Source organism: Ursus americanus, chromosome 1, assembly GCF_024610735.1.
Source record: "Ursus americanus isolate L20-20 chromosome 1, mUrsAme1.1.p, whole genome shotgun sequence".
NCBI lineage: Eukaryota > Metazoa > Chordata > Mammalia > Carnivora > Ursidae > Ursus > Ursus americanus.
In genome coordinates this window covers 54,946,470-54,964,495 of record NC_142127.1, presented here as the reverse complement: position 1 = coordinate 54,964,495, position 18,026 = coordinate 54,946,470, and the positions used below count along the sequence as shown (strand labels likewise).

The following is an 18,026-nucleotide window of genomic DNA, read 5'->3' as shown; positions in this document are numbered from 1 at the left end:
TTGATCCTTTGGGTGTCAGCTTACACATTTCACTTTATTTGGGGGATTTTTTCTGACCTTACACTAGATGTGGCCTCCAGCTATGTCTTCCAAAACATCCTATGTTTCCCTTACTACTACACTCATTTGTGGTCATTACTTGGCAAGTGAAATCTATTTTTTTTTTTTTGCTGTCTTCTGTTTTTAAAATTTCCTTCTCTGTATAACATCACAGTAATGTGTTTCTTTATCTAATTATCTCCCTAGTTTACTTCATCTCCTCCAATTAATTTATACCTCAATTTTTGCTCAACTTTCTTCATTTTTTAAAATTAGAAAATTAATCTAGAGATTAATATACATTAGGAAAGTGTACAATTATATCAGCTCTTCTGACCTCCCATTAGATGGATTATATCAAGTTTTTGGGTTAATTTGTGATAATTATCCCATAAGTAGTGTAATGAAGACTTGGACAAAGCATATTTTAAGATGAATTATTTTTTTTAAAAAAGCCACTAAAACCTAATGAAATAAATCTTTCTTCGCAGCTTTTAAATTGTAAGATTAACGCCACATATATCAACATAATGATTTTTTTATTCCTCGAGTTAGAAGTTTATCAGATGGGTACGGAGAGTTGGAGAGATGGTGGGAGGGTTTATAATATTTTGGTGCCCCCGGTCATGCTGAAGCATCCCCATGTCTGTTGTTCTCATGTGCTTTGGATCGTTTGACAATGAATACCCCACAGTCTTGGTGGTTGGTCTACACAGAGTTGGACTTGGGTGGATGAGGCCCTTCTCCAGAGATGCCAGTTATCACAAAGGTAAGAACAGATGGGCCATGTCTACTCCAGAGTGGATTTTCAAGTCCAGTCTAAAACGGTCCACCCCATCTGATATACGAATATGTGCTGCTCTCCTTGTTTTTTCCTATCTTAAGCCTCTCCCTATCAATGAATTTTATTGATCTCACTAGTGACTAATCTCCTTGTCATTCAGGACAGTTCTCATATGAGAATCACCTATAAACATTTAAAAAATACCAATGCCTAATATTCATTGATTCAATTTGGGGGGGAGCCCAAGCTTTGGTTTTTGAAAATCTTCTCAGGTAGTTCTCACATGCAGCTTGTGACTTAGGTCAAAAGATGCACCTCACCTTGATTAATAAACTGATTGATCAACCTTCTTGACTTTCTTTACATGTAGACTTTCACCTTCATCTGGATCTCTTCCATTCCAGTAAATGGTACTTCCGTCCATAGTTTCTCAAATTTTTTTTTCAATTTTTTATTTAAATTCTAGTTAGTTAACATAATATATAGTGTATAGGACCGTTCTACTCCTGAATATTAGTTTTAGGAGTAGAATTTAGTGATTCATCACTTACATATAACACCCAGTGCTCATCACAAGTGCCTTCCTTAATACCTATCACTCATTTAGCCCATCCCAAAGCCACCTACCCTCCAGCAACCCTCAGGTTGTTCTGTTTTATGGTTTGCCTCTCCTTTTTTTCCCCCATGTTCATCTGTTTCATTTCTTAAATTCTTAAATTTCTTAAATGAGTGACATAGTTTCTCGAATTAAAACCAGAGGGGCGCCTGGGTGGCTCAGTCGTTAAGCACCTGCCTTCAGTCAGGGTGTGATCTCGGCGTTCTGGGATTGAGCGCTGTATCAGGCTCCTCCGCTGGGAGCCTGCTTCTTCCTGTCCCACTCCCCCTGCTTGTGTTCCCTCTCTCGCTGGCTGTCTCTCTCTCTCTGTCAAATAAATAAATAAATAAATAAATAAATAAATAAATAAATCTTTAAAAAATTAAGAAATTAAAAAAAAAAAACCAGAGATATACTCTTCTTTTTCTAGTCCCCCATCCTCAACCAATCCATCAGGAAGTACTGTAGACTTCAACTTCCAACCTGTCTAACCTTCATTGCCTTTCTTTTTTTTTTTTTTAATGATTTTTTATTATATTATGTTAGTCACCATACAGTACATCCCCGGTTTCCGATGTAATTTCATTGCCTTTCTCTTAACCCAGACCATCCTCTTGTCTTGCCTGGACCATTGAAATTTCCTAATTGGTTTGTCATATTCCAATCCTGTGTCATCTTCCACAAAGTTCTTAATTTTTTTAAAATGGTTTTAAACTCAGCCCACGGAATGGGAGAAGGTATTTCCAAATGACACTGCTGATAAAAGACTAGTATCCAAGATCTACAAAGAACTTCTCAAACTCAATACACATGAAACAAATAATCAAATCAAAAAATGGGCAGAAGATATGAACAGACACTTTTCCAACGAAGACATACAAATGGCTAACTAACACATGAAAAAATGTTCAAAATCATTAGCCGTCAGGGAAATTCAAGTCCAAACACTGAGATACCACCTTACACCAGTTAGAATGGCAAAAATTGACAAGGCAGGAAACAACAAGTGTTGGAGAAGATGTGGAGAAAGGGGATCCCTCTTACACTGTTGGTGGGAATGCAAGTTGGTATAGCCACTTTGGAAAACAGTGTGGAGGTCCCTTATAAAGTTAAAAATTGAGCTACCGTATGATCCAGCCATTGCACTACTGGGTATTTACTCCAAAGATACAGACGTAGTGAAGAGAAGGGCCATATGCACCCCAATGTTCATAGCAGCACTGTGCACAATAACAAAATTGTGGAAGGAGTCTAAATGCCCTTCAACAGATGAATGGATTAAGAAGATGTGGTCCATATATACAAATGAATATTACTTAGCCATCAGAAAGAATGATTACCCAACATTTGCAGCAACATGGACGGCACTGGAGGAGATTATGCTAAGTGAAATAAGTCAAGCAGAGAAAGACAATTATCATATGGTTTCACTCATTTATGGAACATAAGAAATAGGAAGATCGGTAGGAGAAGAAAGGGAAGAATGAAGGGAGGTAAACAGAAGGGGGAATGAACCACGAAAGACTGTAGACTCTGGGAAACAAACTGAGGGCTTCAGAGGTTGGGGGATTGGGATAGGCCAGTGCTGGGTATTAAGGAGGGCATGTATTGCGTGGTGCACTGGGTGTTATATGCAAATAATGAATCATGGAACATTGCATCAAAAACTGGGGATATACTGTATGGTGACTAATATAACGATAATTATTTTAAAAAACTTTTTATTATAAAATATTGCAAACATTTAGATGGAAACAAACCCTCAAGGTTTATAAAATCTTAACACTGTACTATATTTGCTTCACAGTTGTTTGTGTTTTTTTTTTCTAAAGAAGGAAAACTGTTGGCAGAGTTGAAATCTCCTCTATACCCTGTCCTGACACAATTTCCTCCCTTCCTTCCCAGAGATAACTACTTACATAAATTTAGAGTTTATTATACTCATGTATGCTTTATACTTTTGGTACATATTTGAATCCATACATAGTGTTTAGTATCGTTTTTAAATATTGGTGGTATTATATAGTTGGTATCAGATTACATGTTGTCTATTTTACTTAACATGTTTTTGATATTTGCTCATGTTAATACAAGCAGCTTTAGTTTATTCATTAAAATTATTATATAGTACGGTATCAGAACAAGAGATCATAATTTGTTTTTCTGTTGACCAACATCGAAATCACTTTTCATTTTTTTCTTTTCGTAATTGATTTTGTAGTCAACATTTGTATATCTCTTTTCTATACATGTGCAAAAGTATCTCTAAATACACACCAGGGAGTGAAATGTGGGGCCTTAGGGCCTTTCCATCTTTTCTAATTTTGCATAATTGCAGTACAATCTTAAAAAAAACCTTCCTATCACTCAAAAAAAAAAAAAAAACAATGACTATTATGGAGCACCTACAATATGCCAGTATGAAGCAGGAAACAAGAGAGACAAAAATCTCTGCTGTCTTTGATCTTATATACTAATGGAGGGAGAACAAGTAAACTAACAAGATGATTTCAGTGAATGCTAAGTGCTGGATAATGAGTCATATCATCCTCTGCTTCAAGATCTTCAATGATGTTCCATTGCGTTTAGGGTTAATGTTATAACTCCTTTCCAAGCCTGTAATTCTTGATACCATCTGGCCCCTGCCTCCCTCCTTTCTCCCTTTTACTCCCTGTGCTTTTGCCATACTGACCTTGGAGTTTGAGGAACTTATTAAGCTTTTTCCTTCTTCAGGATCTTCACATGTGTTCTTCTAACTTCCTGGAAAGTTTTCCCCAACTTTCTTTGGCTAATTCTAACTCATGATGCAAGCCATAACCTACTTGTCCTGTTTTCAGATAGACCATGAAAATAGACCCCTCCTATTAAATCTCCCTCACGGCACCCTGCTCTTTTCCTAGTATCACTTACTACAATACATGACTATACGTTTATATGTCATCTGCCTCACCTACAGGTTGCAGGTTCTGTGCAGCTGGGATAATGCCTTTCTTGCTTCCTGCTATATCTCCTAGCTCACAGCTTGACACATAATGGTTCCTTGGCACATTTTTTTAAAAAATTAACACAAATTAGTGTTTTTCTGAAAGTTTGGTTGCAGGCTCATTTTGAGCAGGAGATTCATTTAGTTTGGGTTTTGATTTCTGTCTCTCCTTCAGGGCTCTTCCCTTCCTAACTAAGGGTTTAGGGTAGCTTCCATAAGTTCCCAGACCAGAACCAGGTCTTAGTATGGATTTAATGGCTCCTGTCCTTGTGATACTGAAGATAACACAGACTTCATCAGAAGGCCAACAGTGTTTAGTTTTGAGGCTATCACCCTGTCCACAGCCAGCCTCCCCCAACTCTTAGTCAGATGAAATTCATAGCTTTAGATGATGGTAGACAGCAGGGCTTTGTTGCTTTTTAAGCCTCTTTTAAGAAAGAGTATTGAAGTCCTTGGGAGAAGCTTCACTCCACTCAGCCCCTTGCTTGAAGCAGTGAGCTGGAATCTAGTTTATCATCTTCCTTGGAACATTTTTAGTCCCTGTTACCTTTTCTTTTTCTTTTTTATTTTTTTTGAAGATTTTATTTATTTATTTGACAGAGAGAGAGAGAGCATAAGTAGGCAGAGCAGTAGACAGAGGGAGAGGGAGAAGCAGGCTTCCCGCTGAGCAGAGAGCCTCTGTTAACTTTTCAAGAGCCAGTCTCTTTTCTCCCTCTCTCTCTCTCCTCTTTTCTTCCTCCTTCCCTTCCTTCTTTTTCTTACCATTTGAAAGTAAGCTGAAAGTATTGTGATATTTCACACCAAAATGCTATAGAATGTATATCCTAAAAAAAGAACATTCTACTTAATTATAATACCACTGTCACACCTACGAAAGTTTATGTTGATAGAGTGGTATTACCTAACACAATGTCCATGTTCAACTTTCTCTAATTGTCACCCCTCCACACCCAGAAATTGCATCATAATTTTCAATGAAGGATCACACATTTTATTTAGATTTCAGGTCTCTTAAGTCTTCTTTAAACCAGCACAGCTCCCATAGCCCTATTTTATTTTTATTTTAAAATTTTTTGTCTTTCATTATATTGACATTTTTGAAGAGTTCAGGCCAGTCTTCTGATAGAATGACCAATAATCTGCATTTTTCTTAATTTTCTTTTCCTGAATGGTCAGATTAATGTTACACATTTGACAAGAACACTCCGTTTTTGATGATGTTGCATCCCGTCAGGAGGCATATGATATTATTTTGTTTCATTAGTGGTAATGCTAAGTTTGATTACTTGTTTAACGTGGTGTCCACCCGATGTCGTCACAATAAAGACATCTTTTTGTTTTTGAATTTAATAGGGAATCATTGGGGTGGCACCATGAGACTATGTGAATATTTTGTTTAACAACCTTTCACTCAATGGTATTAGCATCCATTGGTGATCCTTGCTTGTATATGTTATTATATTGGTAGTCATGAAACAGATAATATATAATTTAGCATTCCTTCTACATTTTTTAAGCTGACATTCTATAAAGAAGGCTTTTCTCTCCTCCCTTCCATCATACTGTTTTGTTTTTGTTTTTGTTTTTTTTAAAGTATCATTAGGGACTCATAGGTTCTTTTTTCATAGGACATTTTGACCAGAAGTAAAGTAGTGCTTTTCTGCATATTTTTTCATAGTGCTTAATATGAATTTATTAGGTCTTTTTCTTATATGATACTTCATAATCAGTTGAAATAACATATTTGAATAAATAGCATAGTGTGGAGTTCCATTACTTGCTCCTGGGAGGTGCCTTGAAGGCTCAGTTGGGTAAGCATCCAATTCTTGATTTCGTCTCAGGTCATGATCTCAGAGTCCTGAGATTGAGCCCCGTGTTGTGCTCCAAGATGGTCCCCAGGATGGGCATGGAGGCTGCTTAAGATTTTCTCTCTCCCTCTCCCTCAGTCTCTCCCCCTGCTCTTGAGTGTGTGTTCCCCCCCCCCAAAAAAAATAAAAACAAAAAACACTTGCCCCTTCTCCAACTTTGAGATGTTGTTATAGTCAGGTTTAAAGTTTTTTCATCATTTACCATGGTTAACAACTATGGTAATGATTTATTTTCATTTTTGTTCCTTTGGTGACTTCAACATGAAATCAAATCTGGTATTGTTATTAAAAATTCATTGGATAAAATGATAAAATATCATTTCCTAGTGATAAAATATCATACACAGAAATACACATCTCTCCCCTTCTCCCTGATAACAATGCACATGCATTTAATGCCTTCTCTGTCTAATTTTTAGGATCGAAGATTCAATGATGAAATTGACAAACTAACTGGTTACAAGACAAAATCACTATTGTGCATGCCTATCCGAAGCAGTGATGGTGAGATTATTGGTGTGGCCCAAGCGATAAATAAGATTCCTGAAGGTGCTCCATTTACTGAAGATGATGAAAAGGTAAGTTTTCATGCCTTTTGTGACTTGTACTCTTCCTTGATCATTGATTGCTATTCTCCCTGCAAAGGACAGGACTTCTGTGAATAGTTGTTGGATTAACCTATTCATGGATCAAAAGCTTTTTCTCATGTTACACAAAATGTAATGGAAGTTTTGGATATTTCATAGAATGTGGTACAATTGAAAATAATCACTTTATCTTTTTCTTAGTTTACTTTTCATTGCAAGACTCAGTAGTATTCTTTCCTTGGTCTTCATCTTCCTTATAAGTAAGCTTTTTAATTGAGGATCACACCACCACCCAAGGGAAGATAAGGAATTAGGAAGATGACTGTTTCAGAAACTCAACACTTGCTCTTGTGTTTTCATAACCACTATGAAGAATTGTTCTCTTAGTTCTTATATAAAAATCTCAATAAAATGAATGTTATTTAATCGTTATTCCAAATTACTAATAAAAAGAACATTATTTTTGTCCCTGAAGAGCATTTGACTTTGGTAGAAGTGATATCTTTTTGTTCTGAAATTTTAAGTTCTTTCACCGTAGTTTATTCACCAGCTCATATTAAAAGACAGACTCTTCAAAAAGCTGAAGTTCTTTCTGGCTTTGAAGCTCTTACCTTCATATTGGATAAAATATGGTGGAGTATTTATGAAATTTGTGGTAAAAGCAAATCTCAAATTAGTTTAAGTTTGATGACTGCCATACACCTATTGGATTAAAAAAGACACTCTATAATTTAACCTTCTGGATGTGAGCTTGCTATTTGCTAGTGGTAATTACTAATGCATTAAATGAATGCAAATGTTCTGATATTAAAAGGTCAGCGTAAAATATGATTATAAGGAGACAAAATTTTTTTTATTTTAATTTTTTTTATTATATTATGTTAGTCACCATACAGTACATCCCTGGTTTCTGATGTAAAGTTCGATGATTCATTAGTTGCGTATAACACCCAGTGCAAGATTTTTAAGTGAAGAGAGTCCTTTACTGAGGTCATATCTGTTGTTGGATTTGAATATCCCAAATCCTGGGAAAGGTTTATAAACCCTTAGAGCGTGATAGGACCTGAGACAATTTCTTACCAATTCAGTGAAAAACTACAGTGTGAAGGCGCTTGTGTTGGGGCTGTAGGAAGCACAAAGATAAATCCCAAGTGTGTTATGCCATCCTGGAGCTGAACAAGGCAGAAGGCAAGATCATCAATAAGATGACCTAGAACGTGCTATGAATGCCTAGGAAAGGGAGGGTTCATCTCACTTGAAGAACCTGAAGGGACTTCTTAGAAGAGGCAGCATTTGCTCTGGTCTCTCAAGAAAGCCTAGGCTTCCATAAAATGGAGTCCCATGAGAAGGTGAGGACGTTTAGGGATATATAAATTGTAGGCTGCCTCATTCACTCTGCAAATGTTTCCATGGAATGTACCGATAAAGCAACAATGTTATTTTCTACCAAATGTGACAGAGTCTTACAATGTGCCTCTTATAAGGATTCAGATAAAAGGATTAGAGTTTTGTGTTTTTCTGAACATACAACTACCTGCCCACATTTCCCAAACAGTTGAGTTTATAGATGGTAGTCCTGCCTTTACTCTGCCTCCTTCATTTAAAAGGATCCTGTTACATATTTAATTCTCATCTCTGCACTTATATTAGATTTGTTTTCTGGACTTCTCTCAGTGTATTTATACTTATGGCCTAGGGCTTCATGGGCTCTGAATGATTTACAGGGAAGGTCTGCACCGGGCTTTGTCTTGAATAGCATCAGTGTTTAGCTCTACTGAGAACGAGGGCTGGGACGGAGGTCCGGCCCCACTAAGGACAAATGGGCCTGCTTTTGGGTCAGACACTTAATCTTGTGACTCTCTGTTTTCTCCCCTATCAACTATACTATTCACCATTTACAGCGTGAGAATTAAATAAGATCATAAATTACAAATACTTTGTAAAATATAAGAAGCTAGGTAAATATAAAACATAAATTTTTAAATTATCATTTTCCCAAGAGTTTGAAATGTTCTTCTATATTTGTCACTTATCATCAGGCAACTTATTTCTTAGATTCAATGTCATTTGAGTATCACATTTGCTCCATGTGTTATATTTTTCTCCTTTTCAATTATCCCATGTGCCCACAATAGGATTTTATTTTTCAGCCTCTCCAGTTCCCTCACCTGATTTAAAAACCCTACTCTAGTCTTACTTCTTGGACAAAGTCTCACCAGTTCGGGCAAGTTGATTATGTTCACGCGGTTGACACTAGATGGGGAGTATTTTATCTCAACTTCTGTTTCCGGTGATTGTTCTTTCCTGCAAGGATTCTATAGATTATAAACCAAACAGACGTGGTGAAGAAGAAAAGCAGAAAACAAAATCTGGAAACGATTAATGGGAAAGAACAAGATCTAGATACTTCTTTCAAATAAGAGAAGATGTTACGGCATAATGGCTGCATGTAGACCATAGCAACAGTCTACCCTGGTTGAATTCCACATCTGCCATAGCCTGTGTGACCTGGGCAAGTTGCTTAGCTGTTCTGTGCTCCAATTGCCTCCTCTTGGAAGAGAGATGATAATAATAATAATACCTATCTCATGAGGCTGTTGGGGAGTTATATGAGAGGATATAGGAAAAGCAGTTGGAAGAGCATCTAGCACATAATAAGTCCTCATAAAAAAATCAGCTCTCACTGACGGCACATTAATACATGCGAAATACAGTCTGGTATTGGTTTAAAAACTAGCTCTATATAAGTTGTCTTTAAGTTTTTATTAAGGATAGCCTGTATGACCAGTTCCATTGTTGGGAGTTACAACAATGAAATGAGGCATATACTTCTTTATGAATTCACATTTCTCTTGTGTGATTTTTAATGCACAGAGTATTTTACTTGGCACAAGTGAAAAAAAAAGTCTTGCCACAAGACTATGCTTATACTAATTTGTATTCTACTTTTTAGAGTTATTTCTTACCTATATGTCCAAATGTGAATGTAGTCTACATTTGCCATTATTAGGGATTATGAAGTTTTTTCTTTTTCTTTTTCTACATAGCCTAGTTTGCTTAGTCATTGTCCTATTACTGGAAATTTGGGTTATTTCCAGTTTTTCACTAATTCAAATAGCCCCTGAATGAACATCTTGAACAAATTACCTTTTTCTTTTGTGTTATTTCCTTGGGGTATATTCCAAAGACTGAAATTACTGAGTCAAAGGGCAAGAAAAGTTTTATAGCTCTCATTCCAAGATACAGATAGCTTTCGGGAATACTGAACCTATTTACAAGAGTAGTAGCATGCCTATACCTCTTTTTTGCAAAGCCCTGCCAACTTTGTTCAGTTCCTATTTTAAAACTCAAATTAGTTTTCCTCAGTCTGCCAGGCAAGCTTCAGACCACCTCCTCCCACACTCACCATTATAAACTTAAGCAGCAGAAGTTTCAGTGTTGCCTGCTAGTAAGGAAGAAAGGAAGGGACCTGGAAGCCCCATGCTCAGTGCTAGGTAGGGGGTTCCAGATCAGATAGTCTTCGAAGCAGGTTCAAGTCTTTGCCCTGCTGCTTATTAGCTGAGTGACCTTGAGCGAGTCGCTGAATTTTTCTTAGCCTCAGAACCTCCGTAATAGTGTTGTGGTGAGGGATAAAATAGAGATGTAAAGTGCTTAAGGTAGCACTTACCAGTAAATGAATTTCATGAAATCTTGTCATCTATTTCAAAGTAAAACTAAAATAATGTGAACCTTATTTGTTATTTTACTTCATACACATAAGTGCTATGTCATCATTCGTGTGCATAGTGGTAAATTTATTGCACATTTAGCGTAATATGATTTGTATGTCCTGATATCTTAAAATGTCAACTTCTGGAGAGTATCAGCTGTGTTGTGTATGGTGTAATTCCAAACATTTTGCAATATGAGAATCAGTAAATTATTTGCCCAGGATAAATTGAAAATTAAATGTGATATATTCATTTCTGGGTTATTCATGTATCTAACACAATTGTACATAGGATTATATTGTGTCTCTTGAAAATTCTATGCCTATATTTCAGTGGCTGTGCTGTATCACATAAAGTTGATGGAAAAGCCTGGAAAGGTCATCAAGATAATTTCCCACTAACCCTGCCCTCATCCAATGCAGGAATCTTTACCTGACAGATGGTCATCCAGACCCTGCCTAAAAACTTCACTTTTAATGACTTTAAAATCATCATACTCTTTAAAGTTCTTGCATAATAGCAGTAATTTTATCAGCAGTGGTTAGAGTTTTGTGTGAAATAACAGTCTACCATAGGCACATATTAATAATTTAAATTACATACTGACAAATTACTAGTTCTATAATTCACATTGGAAGTGCACACAAAGGCAGATCATACAAAGGAGATGATTGGAATTTCCTGGTTCACTTCATGGGTTTCTAGCAAATGTCCCTGTTCTTCAGTGATACGTATAAGCTAGCTGATTCAGGTGGTATGACTATGCTCCTTGCATCCAATTAATTTATCACTTTGTTATTCTTCGGTGAGTAAAGAGAGGCATTATTTTGCTGAATAAAATGGGACCTGGATGGGAGCAAACATTGGTGATCTATCAAGGTGTAGGGGCAGGCCAGATGAAACCTGGAATATGGAAATGAACATGGGCTCTTATCTGCCCTTCCCAGGTTGCCCATACCTGGTTCCCAAAGGAGCCATTTCTTATTGCCATGTTGCATAAAGTCTATGTCTATTGCTTACACTTTCCAATAGCTGACATATGAGCAGTTGTGTCTTAAAGTTCTTTAGCTAATCTCTACAGGGTTTCTTTAGTGTGTGGTCACCTCTGTCCAGCTTATAATTCATAATATTCAGCTACTCTGCTGCTCTCCTTCGTGCCAGCATGTTCAGACACCATGCAGAGCTGGGATGCAGCCAGCTGAGCTTGGCTGCCGGGACTGGCCACATTCCAGGAATTCGTTATGGGTGACGCTGCCCTGCCAATTGATGTTGAGGAAAGTGTACGGATGATGCCAATGAGACTTGCAAAAGCTGGAGTTTTGTTATTTACAACAGGCCAAGTAATGAGAAGGATTTGATAAGCTCTTGGCTTTACATTTTTAAGCTGTTCCTGATTGTACAAAGGCTAATGTTTAGGATCCTGGTGAGATGTCAAGGGTGCAAAAGGTATTACAATTCATTTTGGTGAGAAGAAAGGAAATTGAATATGTCTTGCTGATAGGGTGACAAATTGGGGGTCCCAGTAGACTGAATGCAGCTCACAGATGTGTGACTTGTATGGAATTTGACTGGCATAGGATTGATTTTTTTTTTTTAAGAAACTCTTTAGATATGGCTGCAAGCTTTAGTTTTGCCATAATAGCCAATCCCCAAACAAATAGTCAGTTTAATAAAATCAGCTCAATGGAAGCAAGACGGACAGGCTTTTTCTGTCATCTTCTGAAGAGTTAGTTTCTACACAGAGGTACTTTTCAAAAGTACTTTTCAAATAGTTATAATTTTGAAAAATCTCTTGTGTACATGGCTAGTGGTATTGCAATTCCACCAGGCAAGTTTATGTGTTTTCTATTAATGCTCTATTGTCTTTTGGATACTCAACTGCTAAATGAGCAGTGAATTAACTAATTGTAAGAAGTGACCTTTGTGTTCTTATCTCATTCCCCCCCTCCTTTTCTACCTATATCCAATTAAGTTAGATTTTCAAACCTGTGGCAATAAAATTATAATTAAAAATCAGTGTTTAAGGGTGCCTGGGTGGCTCAGTCGGTTAAGCGTCTGACTCTTGATTTCGGCTCAGGTCATGATCTCAGGGTCATGAAATTGAGCCTGTGTCAGGCTTGGGCTCAGTAAGGAGTCTGCTTGAGATTCTCTCTCTCCTTCTCCCTCTTCCCTTCTCCCACGCTCTCTCCCCCTCTCTCTAATCATCATCATCATCATCATCATCATCATCATCATCATCATCAGTGTTTAGCAGAAATGTTTTAGAAGTCCTGGCAGATGGCTTTTGATTTCAAGTTATACTTGATCAATAAAATTTCAGTCCTAGAAAAATTTGGATGAAATCTCCTAACTCGTTGATTGTAGTACTTTATCTACATTTAAACCGGCTAGTCACTGCACTATTTGCCTTTTAAGAGCTATTACCCAGGTCCCATATGATTACTGTGAAACTACAAGAGCTTCAGAGACTCATTTGTTCATGTTCTATGTGTTCCCTGTACTATATCTGACCTAGAGGTTCAGAAACAAATAAGATCTACAGGAAAACCATTACCAACACAGTCCCTGTCAGAACTCAGGTTAAGTTTCAGGGAATTTTTCATATTGGAGAAATATTGTTGTGGACTTCTAGCACAATTCTCTGCCTCTTCCTTAGGCAGTCTAACTTTAGGATAACAAGGCAGGTCTACCTGTTGGGATCATCTTAGGGGTTCACATTCAACAAAAAATGGTAACTCTGTCCCAGATTTGGTCTTGTGCTTGACTTATATTCATATCTAACTGCACAAAAGTCTCTTCTTCTTTATCCTTTTCTAAGGTTTAAGTCCAAGTCTGACGTCTCAGATTTAAGGAGACACTATTCCAGAAGTGATTGTTGTTTGTTCTTAATAGTGGTTCTAATATTTTATAGTGTAACATTTTTTTTCAGATGTCCCCAATGATTACAGTTGGATTTTGACTAACAATCAATTTAGAAAATATATAGTGACCAAATAATCAGGATGTACAAAAAAAAAAATCAGTAGTACAACAACCAACAAAATGAAGGGCAGTGCCTACAATGTGCATTTTATATTTCAGATGCAAATAATGCTTGGTATGCACGTAAGTTTGCAAGCCCCTTGCAAAAGTTCTGATGTCATCAGGTGGCTGATAATGCTGGCATTTATACTTTCCTGCTTTCTTAGTTTCTGTTTTTTATATTTCCAAGAGTTACCAAGGAAATGATAAGTGCTTAGATGCAGCATCCTTCTTTCTATCTCTTTCCATATACTTTGCAAAACCTTGGAGGGTAGTTTGCATTTAGCAGGAACATGAAATAAACGAACTAAACAATTTACACGGCAATAACTGTTCCAATGCAGAATGGAGAGGATTTTGAGTGATCATTGATCCGAATATCATTTTTAGCAGCTGAATAGTGTTCCATTGTGCAGAGGAACCATTCACTCACTCACTACTGACTGAGTTTCTACTTAGTAGACACTATGTTTGAGACACTATTCCCAGTACTGGAGTTAAACTGATGAATAAGACAGACAAAAATTCCTCCTCTCTCCGAGTTTAATTTTTGTGGTAAAGACAGACAATAAACGAAGTAAATATGTGAGTATATAACATAACTTTAAATAGTGATTAGATGTATAATTTTTATAAATTAGATAATTCAATAATTTTTTCTGTAGCTTCTACTTACGGAAGTACGCTTTATTAAGTATATCAAAAGGGCTCACAATAAAATAGCGTCTTTTACTAGGGAGCGAGATTTGATCCAAGGCTCCTTTTCAAATAACTATGATAAATTGTGATGGACTCTTCAATTGAATCTCTTTCTTTTTTGCTCGAAACTCCAGGTGTTCACGTAAAGTGTGTGTCCCTCTAGGCTGCCCCGGGCGCTAAACGTGAAGTACAAGAAAGTGTTGTCTTGTTATTGTGCTTACCTCAAGGATCTTTGTGCTGCATTTGCTCATGAGTATCACACTGTAATCACGGTCTCAAATGACCATCAGCTGAACTGGGGATGTTAAGAGACCTGACGATCTTAAACCTGGACACCGCCAGGCTGTAGATATATAGGGCTGGACAGACAGGACTCTGGGGCATCTGGGAGAGAAGGGTCAGGGACTGAGAGAAGTTCAGTGCATTCTGATTTTCAGAGACCAATAATACATCTATGGCTTTTACTAGCTGGCAGGACATGAAATACTCTTATTAGTCAAGCCACTTCTAGAAGTGCAAAATGACAAAAAACTGTCATATAAACTCTATCTCTGATTTATACATGGCTTGGACAAGGGAGGATGATATGCAATCGCAGATCAGAAATAAATAAGCACTTGTTGGCAGGAAGAATTACTTCTAAAGAACTAGAACAGGGTGTTGTGGATTCCTGGTTAGCAAAGCTTTCAAATGAAGACAGATTAAGACTGTCTTTGAGTAACTAGTTTAGTGTTATTGTCTGAATAAAACAGCAGGGTTTCTTCTTTTCATCTTAGAGGCTGAAATACTTGATTTGGAATTTTGAAAACTTAAGTCAAATTCTTTTTTGATTAAAAGTGAAATTTAGTAGAATTCCAAGTACATCTGGCTATCTTTGAATTAGGCATCTCGGTCTTTCTTGTTTTATTTTCCTTTTCTTTTATGAAAGATTGTTTTCTAATTATAAGAGTAATGCAAGCCTGTTATGGAAAATTTGCGAAGTACAAAGATAAAGGGAAAACTAAAATCACCCATAATCCTAACTTTCAGAAATAATTCTGTTAATATTCTTGGTGTACTTCCTTACATTTATTTATTTTTGCCTGTGAATGAAAATATATTTCCTAATTTGCATCAGGTAGCATACCTGGTATTTTGTCATGCTTTAAATACTTCTTCAAGGAGGTAATTTATATGTTTGCATTATGTTCTACCATGTAATTATACAATAGTTTATTTAATCATTTTTTCCCCCTCAGCATTTAGGTTGTTTCCAAAATCATATTCTGGGCTCCTGGGTGGCTCAGTTGGTTGAGTGGTCCACTCTTGATTTCAGCTCAGGTCGTGATCTCAGGGTCTTGGGATCAAGCCCCTTGTGGGCTCTGCACTCAATGGGGAGTCTGCTTGAGGACTCTCTCTCTCCCTCTGCTCCTGCCCCTGCTCATGTGGGTTCTCTCTCTCTAAAATAAATAAATCTTTAAAAAAAGTCATGTTTTAATTAAATTACAATGAATGACTTCTTTATAAATAAACCTTGTATTGCGTCTTAGAATAGCTATATTAAGTTGCTGTTTTGTAGGTCAAAAATATTGGTAATTTTCTGTGGTTCAAACTGATGGTTAGGGTTACTGGGTCAAGGAGCTTGAACATTAGTAATTTGTACAACAGCCATATTGTGGTATATTCCATGCCATAGAGTTCATTTATTTAAAACATACAATTCAGTGGTTTTTAGTATATTTGTAGAGATGTGTAACTAGCACCACACTGAATTTGAGAAAATTTTCATCACCCCAAGAGAAACCTCATACCCACCAGCAGTCATTCTTATTTTCCCCCAGCCCTCTCAGTTTTAGTCAACCACCAATGTACTTCCTGTCTTTATGGATTTGCCTATTTGGGGCAATGTGTATAAATGGAACAATACAGCATGTGGTCCTCAGTGACAGGCCCCTTTCACTTAGCATAACGTTTTCAAGATTCATTCGTGTTGCATCATGTATCAGTGCTACTTCATTTCTTTTGGTGGCTGAATAATATTCTGTTATATGGATACACCACATTTTATTTATCCATTCCTCAGTTGACGGACATTTGTGTTGCTCCTACTTCTTGGCTATTATGAATAATGCTGCTGTGAACATTTGCATACCAGTTTTCATTTTTCTTGGATATGTACCTAGGAGTGGAATTTCTGGGTCAATATGGTAGCTCTAATGTTTAACCCTTTGAGGAACTACCAGACTGTTTTCCAAAATGGCTGCACTATTTTACATTTCCACTAGCAATGTGTGAGTGTTCTAATTTCTCCACATCCTCGCCAATACTTGTTATTATCAGTCTTTTTGATTAGTCATCCTAGTGCGTATGAAGTGGTATTTCACTCTGGTTTTGATTTGCCTTATCCTGATAGCTAATGATGTTGAACATACTTTCATGTGGTTATTGGTGGAACATATATTTTTAAGGCTCATGATCAATTTGACCCATTTCTCTCCCCAGAAAATGGTGTTACTTTATGATGCCAATAGCCAAATATCAACTCACTGCAACTTTACCAGCTTCAACATAAAAATTTTTAAAAATTGCATTCTTTTGATTTGTAATTTCACTTTATTTCCACTCCTTCAATTTATTCTGTGTGTGTATGCATTCCACAAGGAATGAATTAACCATTAATCTAAGTTAATATTTTTTTTTTAATTAGAGAAAAGACTAGGGCACTTGGGTGGCTCAGTCGAAGTGTCCGACTCTTGGTTTCAGCTCAGGTCATGATCTCATGGATTGTGAGATCAAGCCCTGCTTGGGGCTCTGTGCTCAGCAGGGAGTCTGCTTGAAGATTCTCTCCATCAGCCCTTCCCCCAACTCATGCACACATACACACACACACTCTCTCTCTCTCTCTCTAAAGTAGATAAATAAATCTTTAAAAAGAGAAAAAGAAAAAAAGACTAGCATGAAGCAAACTGACCTAAGCCAGTTGGGCCACACGCAGCTATTAGGTTGTTCATAATAACACCTAGGTGCTTCGTAATAGTTGCCAAAAAGTTTTCAGTAAGTAGGAGTTGACTACTAATTATCCTGTAACTTTGCTACTTGGTTTTAATGAAAGGTGATCTCAGAACAAATTCTGCTGCATATATAGACATTTATTTAAACAAAAACTTATTGGCAAGTCAGGTCAAATAGTACAGACACTGTTCAGTTAGCTTTATGAAGTCCAAGTCTCTTAATGTTAGGTGATCAAAATACCACTCACAATATCTCTGAAGCAGAATCTGGTTGCTCTTGTGGTGGACATCAGACAATCAGAATCCTTTGACCGAATGGCAGGATTGGACAGCCTCAGGCTCCATCCCTATGGATACTAGTTTGGAACTTGCTAGATTTTTATACTTATTAAAGATACAAGGGTTGGGGGATGTCTCTAGAATAGCATTACCAATATATATATCCTGCATACCACTAATTTCAGTAATTACCGTCCATATCTAATATCCATTGTGCTGTTTAATACGCTATTAATTTCACCAGTGAAAGTCCATTTTTAACATTGGCGAAGCACCACCCTATTAATGACAGGCAAAACCCTCTGGAGCGCTTGTAATAGCCACATTTGGAGTATGGCTTTTTGATTATCTCTGGAGGGTGAATTCTTGATAGGACAACTGTCTGTTCTTCAGTGGCATATTAAACCTGCCCTGCTCCATGGGCACACGTAATTTCACATTATCTTTGCTAAAAAAAAGCAAATTTTAGAC

At 37.0% G+C, this 18,026-nt stretch overlaps 1 protein-coding gene across 1 annotated transcript in view; it reads left to right on the top strand.

The window, feature by feature from the left end:
• PDE11A (phosphodiesterase 11A) overlaps positions 1–18,026 on the top strand; it is a 361,649-nt gene that overhangs the window by 45,862 nt on the left and 297,761 nt on the right. The window contains exon 2 of the mRNA XM_045806179.2: positions 6,689–6,847. Coding sequence (XP_045662135.1) covers positions 6,689–6,847 — 159 coding nt within the window. The remainder of the gene's footprint in view (positions 1–6,688; positions 6,848–18,026) is intronic.